At 35.6% G+C, this 17,210-nt stretch overlaps 2 protein-coding genes across 3 annotated transcripts in view; one reads left to right on the forward strand and one right to left on the reverse strand.

Annotated features, from left to right (window-relative positions):
• RASGRP1 (RAS guanyl releasing protein 1) overlaps positions 1 to 3,589 on the forward strand; it is a 78,830-nt gene extending 75,241 nt beyond the window's left edge. For both annotated transcript variants that reach the window (XM_081226855.1, XM_081226856.1), the window contains one exon: positions 892 to 3,589. In XM_081226855.1, the coding sequence (XP_081082981.1) occupies positions 892 to 1,026 (135 nt within the window). In that variant the 3' untranslated portion in view covers positions 1,027 to 3,589. The remainder of the gene's footprint in view (positions 1 to 891) is intronic.
• Positions 3,590 to 4,481: 892 nt separating this feature from the next.
• FAM98B (family with sequence similarity 98 member B) overlaps positions 4,482 to 17,210 on the reverse strand; it is a 36,681-nt gene continuing 23,952 nt past the window's right edge. Inside the window, exons 7-8 of the mRNA XM_081228813.1 lie at positions 9,376 to 9,543; positions 4,482 to 7,295 (exon numbers count right to left, since the gene is read on the reverse strand). Coding sequence (XP_081084939.1) covers positions 6,924 to 7,295; positions 9,376 to 9,543 — 540 coding nt within the window. The 3' untranslated portion in view covers positions 4,482 to 6,923. The remainder of the gene's footprint in view (positions 7,296 to 9,375; positions 9,544 to 17,210) is intronic.

Genomic DNA, 17,210 nt, shown 5'->3' on the forward strand with positions numbered 1-17,210 from the left:
TCATGAGGATGTTCAGAAAAGGAAACCCTCGTGCACTGCTGGGGAGAATGAAAATTGGTGCAGCCAATATGGAAAACACTATGGAGATTTCTCAAAAGACTGAAAAAAAACTACTATATGATCCAGCAATTCCACTCCTGCGTATATATCCAAAGAAAATGAAAACACGAATTCAAAAAGATACACACACCCCAATGTTCTTACCATTATTTACAATAGCCAAGATATAGAAGCAACTTAAGTGTCTATCAACAGATGAACTGATAAAGAAGATGTATGTATATATATACACATATACATACATGCAATGGAATATTACTCAGCCATAAACAAAGAATGAAATTCTGCCATTTGCAACACTGGAAATCAACAGCTGCCTCTATAACTAAATCACTGCAAATTAAATAAATCTCAGTTTAAGGGGATGGGATAAAATTCTTAAGAGTCTGTTAGTTTTCAGTGATTTGGAGGAGAAAATATGTAGTATGATTATATATGTAATATCTCATGTGAACTATAATATCACATATTATAGAATTCCAAGTCACTGCTTTCATACCTCAGACCTAACCAAGACTATTTCTGCCAAGTTTAGGTCTGCTACACAATATTCAAAGATTTTCTCATTATTCATCTATTGCCCAGGAATGGTTTATTCTGCCTGCTAGCCACTCACATCTTTGATGTAACAAAACTAATTGTTGTTTACACATGCTCATTTGATATTTAATGTGTTATTTTTTATTCAGGGCAAAATGCATGCCTTGAAAACACTTTTTAATTCTCAGCCACAGTGAACAGATGCCAATCAAGTGTAGTACTCCCAATACTGTAACTGATTTGCCATTCATTGCTGCTTTATTAACATACCTCATTCTTTTTTTTTTTAAGGAAATAAATACCCTGAAAGCAGATAATAATGCTCTAAAGATCCAACTGAAATATGCACAGAAGAAGATAGAAACCCTCCAGCTTGCAAGAAGCAATCATGTCTTGGCTCAGATGGAGCAGGGTGACTGTTCTTAGCCCAGAAACTCAAGCAGCACAAACTGCAGAGTATATCAGAGATCTCATTTCCTAAACCTCTTAACACAAAGACCTGGGAAACCTTAGACTGACTGGCTTTCAAAAGGGTACTTTAAAGAAGGAAAGCTAGCTACTCTTTTGTTACTTAAAAGATTCCAACTGTGCGGTATGGTTTTTTCTTCCAGCCAGTTGAATCAAAGGGAGGAAAGCTGAAGAATGCAAAATATTTGCCATTCATACCAGAAAATTTTTTTCCCCTGGGACTAATATCAAAAGCATGATAAAAAACATGACTATAGTTTTCTGACAAGATAGCTTCTTCTATGTGGCCTGCCCAGCTGCTTCTTCCTTAGAACTAAAATCCCTGGAAAATGCATTTGTTTCCTTCCCGTTTTTTCCTGAGGCATTTATTTTGTTCCATCCAAAGCTTGCTTATAATGGAAAAATACTCACATTCCAAAAGTAGAATCGCTTCCTCTATATTTCAGCATTCTTTACAAATCTGGTTCCCACTTCACTACCTCAGATCTAATCAATTTGCCTTTTCCCCTTCTTCCTCACTACATTCTTAACACACATGAGGATATCTACCTAGAAGAGAACTTCTAGAGATGTAGCCATAAATTTGGGGAGAGCAGGAAGGGGCTATTAAACAACATGACATCATCTAATTACAGGTCAACTCATAAGTTTTAGTCTGAGTCATAAAAGAAGTAGCCAAGTTAAGTACATGGAAATGTGGCTATTAGCACCTTACACATGGCTGGCTAATTAGCTAAAACAAACATAACGCAAACATGATGTTTGTCCCTCATATAATCTACACTGGATAGAATGAAGAATTTATGGCTTTTTAAAAATGTTTAACGCTCATATGCCATCCTATTTTTTTTTCTTGAAGTTTCTGAACTGAATTTGTGCTTGTACTGTCTTCACTATTAATACTATTTAGAAATAAGCTAATTGGATCAGAGGCTTCAATAATAGCTGACAGCATGTACATATGTACATATTATGTATATACAACATCAGTCATGCACGTGGCTTGGAATTCTGTTTCTTCCTTAGTAAAATGTGTGAGTTAAACAACTTTTGGTCATGTACACAAATTCACGAAGTTCAGTTTGTTACAAGATAAATTGCTCAGAATGTAAATTGTATTGTTTGGCAAAATCACAAGAGTCCTGTGAGTCTTCTGTTAATGAAGGTTAATGATAAGTGGGCTCATTTAATTATCTGGGCAACTATTCACAAACTTCTTTGTCAGACTCTTTATTTCTCTAAAAAAAATTCATATGATCATTTTCTTTTGGGGGGTAGAAATTACCTTCCATGCTTGGAAAGCCTGACACCAAGCTGACTTAAAATTCATACACAAGTTGACCCACTGCCAAGCATATAATCTCAACAGCCAAAAGTTCCAAACCTAAAGCCAACAACACCAAGTCTTAATCAGAAACAAATGATATATATAGTATAAGCTTCCTTGGAGAACTCAGATCATTTAAGAAGTTTCTCTGATGAAAGACCAGTTCCCATTTGCATACCTCCTTGTACTGAACTGAGCTTTAGTGAAAAAGCTAGTGACTAGCTTTCAGTTAGTGTTTTAAAGAATCACTTTTCACATAAACCTACCTTTTTCTAAATCCAAACTCAGAAATCCCCATGGCAGGGCTGCTTAGGTCCACCACTTGGTATACAGTCCTATAAGAAGTACTTTGCTACTTACTTACCTTATGTGGAACAAACATGAGTTTATAATCATCCTTAAAATTCATATTCTTCACCTATTCTTTTCCTCTGACCAAAGACGGTACAATTCAATTTCTTTAAGCATAGTTATGAAACACAAATTTTTTTCATTCTTCTTACCCAGGATCCAAAATACAGAGCCCAGGTTAGTTTCTATGTAAATAATTTGTGATCTAGAGGAATTCAAAAGGTCACAGTCTCCTTAATTAGTCAAATTAACATGGCTAGAAAGTCTCAAGCATTCCAGAATTTATCACTGAAATGGATAGGAAGCAGTAGTTTCACCACAAGTCTTTACAGTCCAGCAAGGGCCAAATAAGAATAGTGTATAAATTAATATTATTTGCTATGAACTACATGGGATTAATGGAATCTACAGAAATAATATGGAACAAATTTTTTGTTCATCAAGCCTAGGATACAAATTTGTGTGCCTTGTATCAACTTGAAATAAGTTTGGGCATATATTTATCTGCTGAAACAAGGACAGATCTTGTTAACAACAATGTCACTTCTTATTTTCTTTGGTAATTGATTTGCTGTTTTACTGGCCAAATGTGAGTTTGTGTTTAAAGATGTATAATGTAAAAGAACTGCAAGGAAAAAAATGTACAGACTGTAAAGGTGGGTTTTTTTTTTGATACTTAATGTAAGTTTTCTTTGTGTAATATTTGTATGATAAAAGACATTAGGATCCCTACGGCATAGATGTCCTGTGTTTCTTCTAGTTCATGAACATATAGAAGTCTCACCTGAATTTTTACTATAATCGACAACTGAGACCACTCCCTACTTCTGTTAACCAAACTGAGTCTTCCTGAAAGGAAAAGCAAAGCAACTAATTATTCAGTATACATTTTTCTAAATCTTTCTATAACATGAAGTAGTAACATCCAGAAATATTCAACCTTTCCCCATCTTATTGCATAATGACTTACAGTGATCCCCAAATATTAAGTCTACAAATACTTAACACTGAAGGAGACAAATCTGAGGTTGTCATTCCTGTGGCTTTCAGCTTTAATTCCACAGTTCTAAGAAAACTAGCAAGTAAAGAAGAGAAACTTTGAAGCTGTGGATGGAATTGGTAGAGGATGGTTCAATCTAGTGGACAGATCACCCAGAGCAATTCATTTGTGCTCATGATTATTTAGAGTGATTAGAGACAGTTGTGATTTTTCCTTAATCATCAGCCAACTTTTGTTTAACTAGACCAATGAAGGGGGGTGGGGAGGGGAGAACAGGGACAGATTCCAATCACTCAAATTCCATGGTGGAATGTGTTCTGGTACACTTGGATGTGGTTTATTTATCATTTTGGCATTTCATAGTCCTTCATACAAAACAATGAAGTCACACTGACAACTTGGCCCTAGAAGAGAGATTAAACTACCTCCCCTCCTCCACCCACAGTTCCCACTCCAAATACCTCTACCCTGTGCCCCTTACAAGGTATAGATAGTATCATTGCTCGGAACATTCTCCATCACAAATATTTTGGGAGTTATCATACCTTCTTTTGACACACATAAAGGTAATTAAATGTTTTTTGGTTTAAAATGTTTTTTCCTGTTTAGTGAGGCAAGATTCCCCTGATCTGCAGAACACAAGGGAACAGGTTAAAAGGAAATACTTCATCTCTTCTTTTACCGAGAGCTTATGTGTAATGTTGTGGTGATTATGTATGGATGGACAAATCCAGGTAAGAGGTCAGTTACTTCTTTAATCCAGAAACTCCCAGTAAGATCATGTCTATAGGTGCTATTTAGATACCACAGGATAGACCAAGGCAGGGAGAAGAAAAAAGGGGAGGGAAAATGAGGTAGTAGGAAAAAATAAAATTAAGAACTAGGCAAAAGAGAATGAAGAGGTGGCACAGAAGAAGGTGTCAGATTTTAGGAAGCAGTGAAGTGCCATTCATCATACTCTGCATTTGTATTGGACTCAATTTATAAAAGCATTTTCACATTATGGCCTTTCACATTAAGGCCCCAAATGCCTTATTGCTATTCTAGATGTTGCTTAGCAAACTTTTCTATGAAAGAAATTTTTACTGAAAGAAGATTTTCATGAAAATCCTACCTCACAGGAAAGAATAAGATATTAGGTTCTAGACCACTCAGCTTTTCATTCAAGTGAAGGTTATAGGAATGTGTAAATAAGAGTGGTTCCGGCTCTAACAAGATTCCAGGAGCAAGTGCTAAACTTGGATAAGATTTACAGTGAGTAGCAGATAACCCAACAGCACTCCTATGAAGGTACAAAGAAATCTTACAGAAATTAATAAACTAATGTTTCTACCATTATTCGCCATAAACCTTTAGTAATAAAAGAAGCTGAAAGTAGTTGTAAACCCATCCTGTATCAGCAACTAAAGCTCCTGAAAAGAAATGAAGCAGAAATGTAAAGGTTTTAAATGAACAGTTTAAGTAATAGGTTTTTTGAAATATTTTACTCCAGTGGTCTTTGCGTATATATTTTTAAAAATTATTTATTTTTCAGAGTTCACAGCTACTGATAAAAGTGTTTCCTTATATGGAAAGCCTTCAACTATCACAAGTGAAATTAAGTCTCTTCATTACATATAAAAATTTTTTAAAAATCTAAGCTTAAGAATAACCAAAAAAATTTATTTTCCTATCCTGAACAAATTTCCTCGAAGGGTTAGCTTGAAAAATACATGGCCAAGACTGTGGTGTACACAATATGTGAAGGTTTAACATTATTTTAGATTTCCCCACAGGGTTTACTGTAAAACAAAACAACAAGAATAACACTGCCAAATATCAAATACCATTTGTCCACAGGTACTCAGCCTTCTATCTGTTGAGTTGGTTAGACCACAGAAAGTTGTTATGCACAAGAGTTGACCAGGAGCCTACAGATTTTAAAGTGGGATTGAAAAAATTTATGTTACTGTATCTTTTTCTCTCTCTACACTAAGAGAAAAATGCATTACTTGGGCCACCTCTTAAACCATTCACAACAGGCCTTTATAAATTCTCAACAAATTGGACTTGTACTTAGGTCTTTATAAAACAACCTGAGAAGGCACAAGTATCACATTCCTTATTTGACAAATGAGGACAAATTAATCCTTGAGAGCTATGGCCATTTCAACCCATAGCACCCCTGGACTAGTGCCATGATTTGAATTCACAACTCCTGATTCCCAAGCCTTCGACTGCTCCAACCACCAAACCACATTTAATCACTCCCCAACCCTTTGTTTCCCAAATCTAGCTGAGAATCAGAATTACCACGGGATACCCTGGCCCTACCTCTGATCTACTGAAACTGGATATGAGTGTCCTAATCCTGTGTAGCACAGTGCAGCCTGCCTTTTAATATTCAGAGACCTAAAGTGATGGCACAAATGATGAAGAAACCAATTTACAGAAATATTTTTCACACCATCATGTAAAATTAGTACGTCTTTGTCCCTTTAGAGTAATTCTGACCTCAGTCTTTAATTCTGCTGTCAAACAAAATCATACAGATTTCAAATCCAGTTGGAAAATAAATCAAATATGCATAGCAAAAACCAGACTTCAGCTTCAATTAATGGAATTTTAACACAAACCTGGCCAGAGGAATTGCTCATATAAAAGAAAGAAAAAGTCAAGAAACCTTCCTCTTGAACACACCTATCAATCAGTCCCTTTCCCTGTTTTGTAAAGTAGGATTAACAAACACAAAACACAGCCACAGGAATACAGATGAGGCAATAGTCTATATTCCTTTCCACTACAAGTGGGGTCATTTATGTGTTTCAGACCTGAATAAAATACAGGTAACAATCTAAATTCAATCATGACAATAAAATACTTTCTATTTTCCAAGTTTGATGGTAATAATATATTTACACTTTTAAAAATAATTTTTGCTCGTTTTTTTTTGTTTTTTAAAAAGACATAACATGCTCTCCAGAGTACACAGAATATGGAAAAAATCATCACTTTGTCTAAGAGATCAAATAGTAGTATAAAACAATGCTCTTTACATACTAAACCCAATTCAAGAATGATATCATCAGGGAATCTAACATGGTATTTACTTCAAAGATGACATTCAAGTAGTTATTTAGAATACTATGACTAATGTATCTATTAAGAAGTAAGCCTGCTACCTAAATGCTGTAGCTTTTAATATCTTCTATATCCACCACCACCTCCTCCATATGGATCTCCATAACCTCTTCCTCCATAGCCCCCTCTTCCTCCATAGCCCCCTCTTCCACCATAATCTCCCCTGCCTTGGAAACCTCCTCCTCTACCACCCCCTCCTCCCCCTCCACCCCACCCCCCTCCACCTCCACCCCCACCTCCCCACCCACCTCCCCCTCCCCAACCGCCTCTTCCACTCCCACCACCTCCTCTACCTCCACCTCCACCTCCACCACCCCAACCACCCCTTCCGCCGCCTTCTTGTCTCTTTTGCCAAGGGGGCATTTCAGGGGGTGGTGGTTCAATTTCATTTGGTCGTCCTCCCCTGTCAGGCACCCTTCCCATCAGCACCTGTGTAAAGAAATATTTTCTTTCAGTTTCCAATATTTTAAAAGTTAAAATTTACGTAAAAGGATACAAGTAATATTGAAGTTATTGTTCTAATAAAGAAACAGAAGTCAAGTATTTAAGGACATGAAAGTATCAGACACGGCAGTATGAATTAATATTGAAAATACAAATGTGATGTGTGACAAATTCCTCACAATGTGCTGTTATTTTTAAGCAACGTGGGGGAATATTTCTGAAACTTAAGGACTTGTTTAAATTTGTTTAGCAAATTTTATAACAAATGTAGTACCCATCACACTAAGAAATTTTTTTAGCAAACATTTACAATATACATAAAATACATACCTTACATTAATTGACTTCATATCCGTTTATGCAACAACTCTAGACATTCTATTGCCATTGGTTTGGTAATAGATTATCCAGTAAAAGACTATTTCTGAGCACATTTTATTTCAACAGAGTATGAAGTATATATAACATGTGGGTATAATGCAGTCAGAGATGAACATAATGGCTATAATCCAAGGTTATCATTGTAAAGAGATACAAGATTTTCAATGAACTATTCCTTTTTTATGAGAAATTAAGCTCACTAACTTTCAATGATGATACTAGTTACTATATTATAGAGAAAAGAGAGACTTGATACACTTCCTTAACCATGCTTTATAATGCTTTGAAGGATAAACCAAGGAAGAGTTTGCTTTAAGTCCCCAACTTTCTATAGAAAGGAGCTACTTTATACGCCTGTGTACAGAGACCAACAGGAAGCAAATAGCTTCCTGCTAGTCTCTTTCAGGAAAGAAGGTAAACCAGAAGTGCCTCAACCAAAATGATCTATGAATCAGTTGTGTTCTACTTCCTTTGATTCTCTAATCAAAATCATGTTTTACTACTTTATGTCATAAATGAAAGACAAAAAGTACAACATCCTCACTGTGGGACAAGGTTCAAAGAAGCAAACATTCTTTTAAAAGTCAGCAATAACATCCTAATTACCAAATCCAAAAAATATCAGTAGCTTTTTTCTTGGTTGTTATCTTCATTGGTCTCTCCACCAAACATGCTATGTGGGTGGATATACAGGGATGCTGTTCCAAGAACTCATAATAAGATTGCCCTCAAATAATTAGACTATAAATTACAAACTCAGAAAAGAGATGGGCAATGTCACTTAAAGAAATAGAACTCTTGATCCATCAAGACTAGCTTATTACCTGATGCAAGACATTAAGTAACATATTTAAAGACAGAACACTTTAAGAAGAGAGGAGGTTGGTCTAAAATGGAAGCAGGAAGGCCCAAACACTGGTGCCTAACTTAGCAATAATTAGCAAACTGACTTTACATACAGCCATCCCTTGATACAGGATACCTTTCTAACTGCATTGAGTGAGAAACGATGTTTTAAAATTACCCAAATCCCTTACTTCTGATTTCTTGCTCTTTTGTAGTAGTTTGTCATAGAGTGATCTATCTAAATGAAGAGTAAGTATATGCTAATCAAGCTGATATAAACATTCTAAATTAGTTTATTGTTAATGCTGCTGTCGTAAAGTAAAAAATTCAGACTCTGAGCTTATTTAAGACTACTGGCAGAGCAATGGATCTATACTCTGAATCAGGAAATGGAACCTCCAAGAGATTCCGCAACTTGCCCAAGGTGACTGCTCTAAGTAAATGATAGAGCTAGGATGTGAACCCAAAGCATGGACTCCTCCCTTTACACCAAGGATCTAAGGAATATGTGAGTACTCGAAATGACTCCTACAGATCTTTACTGACAAAAAATGATTACATTATTGGAAAGAGGCAAATAATTCTTGCTAATGCTATTCATAAAAATAATTCTTAATTCTTCTAATTCAGATAAAACTGTGATTTAATTTATGAATACAGAAATTCAAACAAACATGCACACAGAAAACATTACTAAGCCTAAATTGACTGAAGCCCCTCCACCACTCTCTTTTCTAGGAGTTCACTAGGATTAAAAGAAAAATGGATTAAATCTGTAAAAACATCAAACAAGTATATTATAAATTCATTATCCACTGTTACTGAAAGAAAAACCAACCTTATTAATGGCACATGCTGTCTTCTCCCGGCTGGAGCCACTACTTGTCCTGATGATCTTGGATAGATCTTCACGGGCAGCAAGTAGATGTGCCAAGGTTATTGTTGTCTTGGGTGACAAAGCATAACGCTTAGGCTGGTAAATTCTTGCTATGTCATCTGTTTTTATCTAAATGACAAAATTCAGGGAAAAAAGGAACCAAAGAACATTTCAATGAAAGAGCAATGGTGGGACTTCCCTGGTGGTCCAGTGGTTAAGACTCCACCGTCCAATGCAGGGGACATGGGTTTGATCCCTGGTCAGGGAACTAAGATCCCACATGCCGTGGGGCAACTCAGCCTGCGTGCCCCAACTACTAAACCCACGCACTCTAGAGCCTGTGCGCCACAACTGAGAAGCCCGCCTGCAATAACAAAAGATCCTGCGTGCCACAACTAAAGATCCTGCATGCCACAACTAAAGATCCCACGTACTACAACGAAGATCCCGCATGCCGCAACTAAAGACCCTGCATGCTGCAAAGATCCTGCGTGCCACAACTAAGACCCAACGCAGCCAAATTAATTAATTAATTTTTAAAAAGGGCGATGGCAATCATAATCTTCAGAAAGAAAAAAAGGAGACAATAACACAAGCAAAGAAACAGAGAAGAGCAAAACATTCAAATATCTGATAATCTGGAGGTAGAATGAGAAAAAAATAAAGCCCAACAGATGCTAAAAGACCACATAACTACCAGTAACAACTCATTTAAAAAGTAACCAAAAAGAATCCCATCCATGTTAACAAAAAGCAAAATACCTAAAAATAGCTGTACCGAAAACACACACAGAACCTTTAAGAAGAAAACATTAGTAAGTCTACAAAAACAAAAGTAAAACTTGAATAAACAGAAATACCAAGTTTCTGGAATGGGGACATTGAGTATTGTCGGTTTCCCTCAAAATTAACTTATAGATTTACTGCAGTCCTACTGGAATATTTTTTGGGGGGGAGTGATGGGCAGGGAGGTAGGGGATATCTAAATCATCACTGCCTTAACAGTTAACATTCATTGACTACTTGTTAAATGAGCCAAGCTACTCTTCATCTAATATCATATCTTTAATCTTCAAAACATCCTTTTAGAGTGGTTGTATAGATAACACTATACTATCCTACCTCAGTCTAATTAAATGGAACTGGTGGGGGGAATAGATTGATGAAACAAAAGAGGCAATTGAGATTCAGGGCCTCATAAATGCATGAATGCAATAAACGATAGAGGAGGCATCAAAGATCAGTGAGACAAAAAGGCATGAAGGAAACTTAAATGTCTATTATTAAGTGAAAGAAGCTAATCTGAAAATAATAATCTGTATGACTTCAACTATATGACATTCTGGAAAAAGCAAAACTATAGAGATAGTAAAAAGATTAAATGGGTTGCCAGGGGTTGTGCGGAGGGAGGGAAGAACAGGCAAAGCAGAGAAGATTTTTTGGGCAGTGAAAATATTCTGTACTATACTATAATGGTGGATACATGTCTTTGTGTATTTTTTCAAAACCATAGAATGTGCAGCACCAAGAGTGAAACCTAATATAAACTATGGGACTCTGGATAATAATGATGTATCGATGTAGGTTCATCAGCTGCAAAGATTTACTACTCTCATGGGGGATGATGATGGGGGGGTTATGTGTGTGTGGGGTCAGGAGGTAAATGGAAATCTCAAAACCTTCTGTTCAATATTGCTATGAACCTTTAACTGCTCTGAAAATAAAGAATATTAAAACATTAAAAAAAAGAGCAATGAGGGCTTCCCTGTTGGCGAAGTGGTTGAGAGTCTGCCTGCTGATGCAGGGGACACGGGTTCGTGCCCCGGTCTGGGAAGATCCCACATGCCGTGGAGCGACTGGGCCCGTGAGCCATGGCCACTGAGCCTGCGCGTCCAGAGCCTGTGCTCCACAATGGGAGAGGCCACAACCGTGAGAGGCCCGCATACCGCAAAAAAAAAAAAAAAAAAAAAGAGAGCAATGAGAAAAGAAATAGATTTTTTAAATGCTGCTGCAACGAACTGTTGTCTATTTGTAAAATAATAATAATAATAATAATCAACATATAACTAAGAGGATTCCAAATATAATAAAGAGTTCATTGTTTAACTACAAGCAACTGTATGCCAATAAAATGGACAACCTAGAAGAAATGGACAAATTCTCATAAAGATACAAGTTTCCAAGACTGAACCAGGAAGAAACAGAAAATATGAACAGATCAATCACAAGTACTGAAATTAAAAGTGATTTTAAAACTGCCAACAAACAAAAGTCCAGGACCAGATGGCTTCCACAGGCGAATTCTGTCAAACATTTAGAGAAGGGTTAACACCTATCCTTCTCAAACTTGCAGAGAAAGTAACAACCCCCAAGCTCATTCTACAAGGCCACCATCACCCTGATACCAAAACCAGACAAAAATATTACAAAAAAAGAAAATTACAGGCCAATATCACTGATGAATATAGATGCAAAAATCCTCAACAAAATACTAGTAAATTAAATGCAACACCACATTAAAATGATCATACACCATGATCAAGTGGGATTTATCCCAGGGATATAAGGATTCTTCAACATACATAAATCAATCAATGTGATACATGACATTAACAAACTGAAGAATAAAAACCATATGACCATCTCAATAGATGCAGAAAAAGCTTCTGACAAAAGTCAACACCCATCTATGATACAAACTCTCCAGAAAGTGGACACAGAGGAAGCATATCTCAATATAGTAAAGGCCATATAAAACAAACCCACAGCAAACATCATTCTCAATGGTGAAAATCTGAAAGCATTTCCTCTAAGATCAAGAACAAGACAAGGATGTCCACTGTCTCCACTTTTATTCAACGTAGATTTGAAAGTCCTAGCCATGGCAATCAGAGAAGAAAAAGAAATAAAAGGAATCCAAATAGGAAAAGAAGTAAAACTATCACTGTTTGCAAATGACATGATATTATACATAGAAAATCCTAAAGATGCTACCAGAAAACTACTAGAGCTCATCAATGAATTTGGTAAAGTTGTAGGATATAAAATTAATACACAGATATTTCTTGCATTCCTATATATTAACAACAAAAGATCAGAAAGAGAAATTAAGGAAACAATCCCATCTACCATCGCATCAGAAGAATAAAATACCTGTATTCAGGAGGCAAAAGACCTGTACTCAGAAAACTATAAGATACTGATGAAAGAAATCAAAGATGACACAAACAGATGGAAAGATATACCATGTTCTTGGATTGGAAGAATCAATACTGTCAAAAAGACTATACTACCCAAAGTAATCCACAGATTTGATGCAATCCCTATCAAATTATCAATAGCATTTTTCACAGAATTAGAACAAAAAAATGTTACAATTTGTATGGAGACACAAAAGACCCTGAATAGCCAAGGCAATCTTGAGAAAGAAAAACGGAGCTGGAGGAATCAGGCTCCCTGACTTCAGACTATACTACAAAGCTACAGTAATCAAAACAGTATGGTACTGGCACAAAGACAGAAATATAGATTAATGGAATAGTATAGAAAGCCCAGAGATAAACCCACACACCCATGGTCACCTAATCTATGACAAAGGAGGCAAGACTATATACTGGAGAAAAGACAGTCTCTTCAATAAGTGGTGCTGGGGAAACTGGACAGCTACATGTAAAAGAATGAAATTAGCACATTCCCTAACACCATACACAAAAATAAACTCAAAATGGATTAAAGACCTAAATGTAAGACCAGATACTATAAAACTCTTAGAGGAAAACATAGGCAGAACACTGACATAAACTGCAGCAAGATCTTTTTTGATCCTCCTCCGAGAGTAATGAAAATAAAAACAAATGGGACCTAATGGAACTTAAAAGCTTTTGCACGGCAAAGGAAATCATCAACAAAACTAAAAACCCACAGAATGGAAGAAAATATTTGCAAACGAAGTGACTGACCAGGGCTTAATCTCCAAAATATACAAACCGCTCATGCAGCCTAATATCAAAAAAACAAACAACCCAATCAAAAAATGGGCAGAAGATCTAAATAGACATTTCTCCAAAGAAGACATACAGATGGCTAAAAAGCACATGAAAAGATGCTCAATATCACTAATTATTAGAGAATGCAAATCAAAACTACAATGAGGTATCACCTCACACTTGTTAGAATGGCCATCATCAAAAAATCTACATACAACAAATGCTGGAGAGGGTGTGGAGAAAAGGGAACACTTTTGCACTGTTGATGGGAATGTAAATTGATACAGCCACTATGGAGAACAGTATGGAGGTTCCTCAAAAAACTAAAAATAGAATTACCATACGACCCAGCAATCCCACTACTGGGCATATACCCAGAGAAAACCATAATTCAAAAAGACACATGCACCCCAATGTTCATTGCAGCGCTATTTACAATAGCCAGGTCATGGAAGCAACCTAAATGCCCATCGACAGACGTATGGATAAAGAAGATGTGGTACATATATACAATGAAATATTACTCAGCCATAAAAAGGAACGAAATTGGGTCATTTGTTGAAACATGGATGGATCTAGAGACTGTCATACAGAGTGAAGTCAGAAAGAGAAAAACAAATATCGTATATTAACGCATATATGTGGAACCTAGAAAATGGTACAGATGAACCGGTTTGCTGAGCAGAAATTGAGACAGAGAAGTAGAGAAAAAACATATGGACACCAAGGGGGGAAAGTGGCGGGGGGCAGGGGTGGTGTGATGAATTGGGAGATTGGGATTGACATGTATATACTATGTGTATAAAAGGGATGACTAATAAGAAAAATATATATATTTGATAGTGGAATGGACTTGGAATCTCTGATCACCTAAGACACTTCTTTGAACTTTGTAGGTGTCTAAAATAATATTCAGTAATTCTTTGCCAACTGCTGATCTTAATGAACTAAATAAGGCTTTTGTTGTAGCTTTCTTAATAAGTTATAACACAGAGAAAAGTACGTAAGTCATAAGTTTAACTATAAACTTATGACTTATGTGAGTTATCTGAACTCCCACTAGTATAACCACTACTCAGATCAAGAAACAGAACTTTCCCAGCACCTCGGAAGCCTTCCTTATACAATTTCCTGGTCATGACCCCTGCTTTCCGCCCCCATAATAACTACTACCTTCACCATAAATTTGTTTTGTCCAGTTTTGAATTTTTTAAAAAGAAATCATACAATGTATATCATTTTATGTCTGCCTTGTTTTGCTGAATATTGCTCATGAGTTTTATTTCTGTTGTTGCTTATAGCAATACTCACTTATTTTTATTGTCTTCTATATTTTATTATATAAATGCAAAATATAGTCTAATGTTGATGAACAACAACAAAAAATAGAAATCCTGGGCATGGATTGACTTCGTGTTAAGAAACTCATTACAGGCAGGGAAAAAAAAATGACACAATGAATATATAAGGTCAAGAATTTGTATGCAAAAAAAAAAAAAGAAAAAAAGCACATGAAAAGATGCTCAATATCACTAATTATTAGAGAAGTGCAAATCAAAACTACAATGAGGTATCACTTCACACTTGTTAGAATGGCCATCATCAAAAAATCTACAAACAATAAATGTTGGAGAGGGAGTGGAGTAAAGGGAACCCACCTACACTGTTGGTGGGAATGTAAATTGGTACAGCCACTATGGAGAACAGTATGGAGGTTCCTTAAAAAACTAAAAGTAGAGCTACCATATGATCTAGCAATCCCACTAATAGGCATGTATCTGGAGAGAACCATAATTAGAAAGGGCACATGCACCCCAATGTCCACTGCAGCACTATTTACAACAGCCAGGACATGGAAGCAACCTAAACGTCCATCGAAAGAGGAATGGATAACAAAGATGTGGTACATACATACAGTGAAATATTACTCAGCCATAAAAAAGAATGAAATAATGCCATCTGCAGCAACATGGATGGACCTAGAGTTTATCATAGTAAGTAAGTCAGACAGAGAAAGACAAGTATCATATGATATCGCTTATATGTGGAATCCAAAAAAATCGTACAAAAGAACCTATTTACAAAACGAAATTGAGTCACAGATGTAGAAAACAAACTTATGGTTACCAAGGGGGAAAGGGAGGGGGGAGGGATAAATTGGGAGATTCGGACTGACATATACACCCTACTATATATAAAATAGATAACTAATAAGAACCTACTTTATAGCACAGGGAACTCTATTCAATACTCTGTAATGACCTATATAGGAATAGAATCTAAAACAGAGTGGATATAGGTATATGTAGAACTGACTCACTTTGCTGTACAGCAGAAACTCACACAACATTGTAAATCAACTATACTCCAATAAAAAAATTAATTATAAATTTTTAGAAAGAGTTCACTGTTTAAAGTTTTATTTTAAACTGAAAAACTTAAACCATATTAGAGACTAAAATTTCTGCACATCAAAAGACATAAAACAAAAGACCACTGGGGAAAATATTTTCAACAAATAAAGCAACTAGCTAACTTCCTTAATATATAAAAAGCTCAATCAGTAGGAAAACAGGAAGACCTTAAGGGGAAAAAAAGACAAGACACAAACAGAAATTTCAAAAAAGAGGAAATTCAAATGACTAATAAGCTTATGAAAAAAAGTTCAACTGTACCACTAATAAAAAATATACAAATTAAAACAATTTAGTCTTTTTTAACCATCAAGGTAGCCATAAAATTGATAATATTCTAAATATTAAAGAAGCTAAAGTGAAGGCAAAATTTCATTTACCCTACTTGTAGGAGCTTAAATTCATACAAACTTTTTAAAAAACAATTTGGTGATGTGAATCAAGAGCATTAGAGTCATAACCTTTCACACAGTAAATTTCCATTTAGGAATCCCTAGGAACCCATGGGTTTCACATCTGCGGACATGGAGGGCTGATTGTGCAGTTACATGGGACAACATGGATGAAACTTGAAAGCATTATGCTAAGAAGCCAGACATAAAAAGCCATATATTGTATGACTCCTTATATATATGAAATATCCAGAACAGGCAAATCCAAAGAGACAGAAAGTAAGTTATAGTAGTGAGTGTCAGAGAAGGAAGGTGAAGGTACTGCAAATGACCACTAATAGGTGCATGTTTCTTTTGGCAGTGAGGGAAAAGTTGTGGAATTAGATAATGGCACAGAATACAGTGAATATACTAAAAACCACTGAACTGTACACTTTAAGATGGTGAATTATAACTCAAAAAATAAATAAATTAAAAATTAATTTAAAAAGGACACTGAAATAGAACTTTTAGAGATATGGGACAATGATCACAATATATTCAGTAAAAAAAAAAAAAAGCAAACTATAAAAGTATACTCAGTCCTATTTCAATACCAGCAAAGTAACAGAGAAATCAGATTAACCATACTAATAAACATGTATAATCTTTTTGAAGGGCAACTCTAGAGTGTGCATCAAAAGCATTATAATGCATATTCTTTGATCAAGAAATTCCACTTTTAGGAATATATCATGGACATGAACAAAAATTTAGCTGCCAAAAATTTCATTACAGGGTCAAAGAAGACAAAATTAAAGGAAAACTCAATGTCAATCAATAGAGTATATCTGTATGCAAAAGATTTTAAATGCTGTAGAACAATATTTGATGAGTCATTCAACAACATCAGACACATGAAATAGGGAGAATAAGATAAAGATATATTAAATTTAACAAGAAAAGAAAACTCAGGGTATAAATGTATATACTCATATAATCAATTGAAAAGGATGGCATGAAAG

The sequence above is a fragment of the Mesoplodon bidens genome, assembly GCF_964165515.1.
Source record: "Mesoplodon bidens genome assembly, chromosome: 3".
Taxonomy (NCBI): Eukaryota; Metazoa; Chordata; class Mammalia; order Artiodactyla; family Ziphiidae; genus Mesoplodon; species Mesoplodon bidens.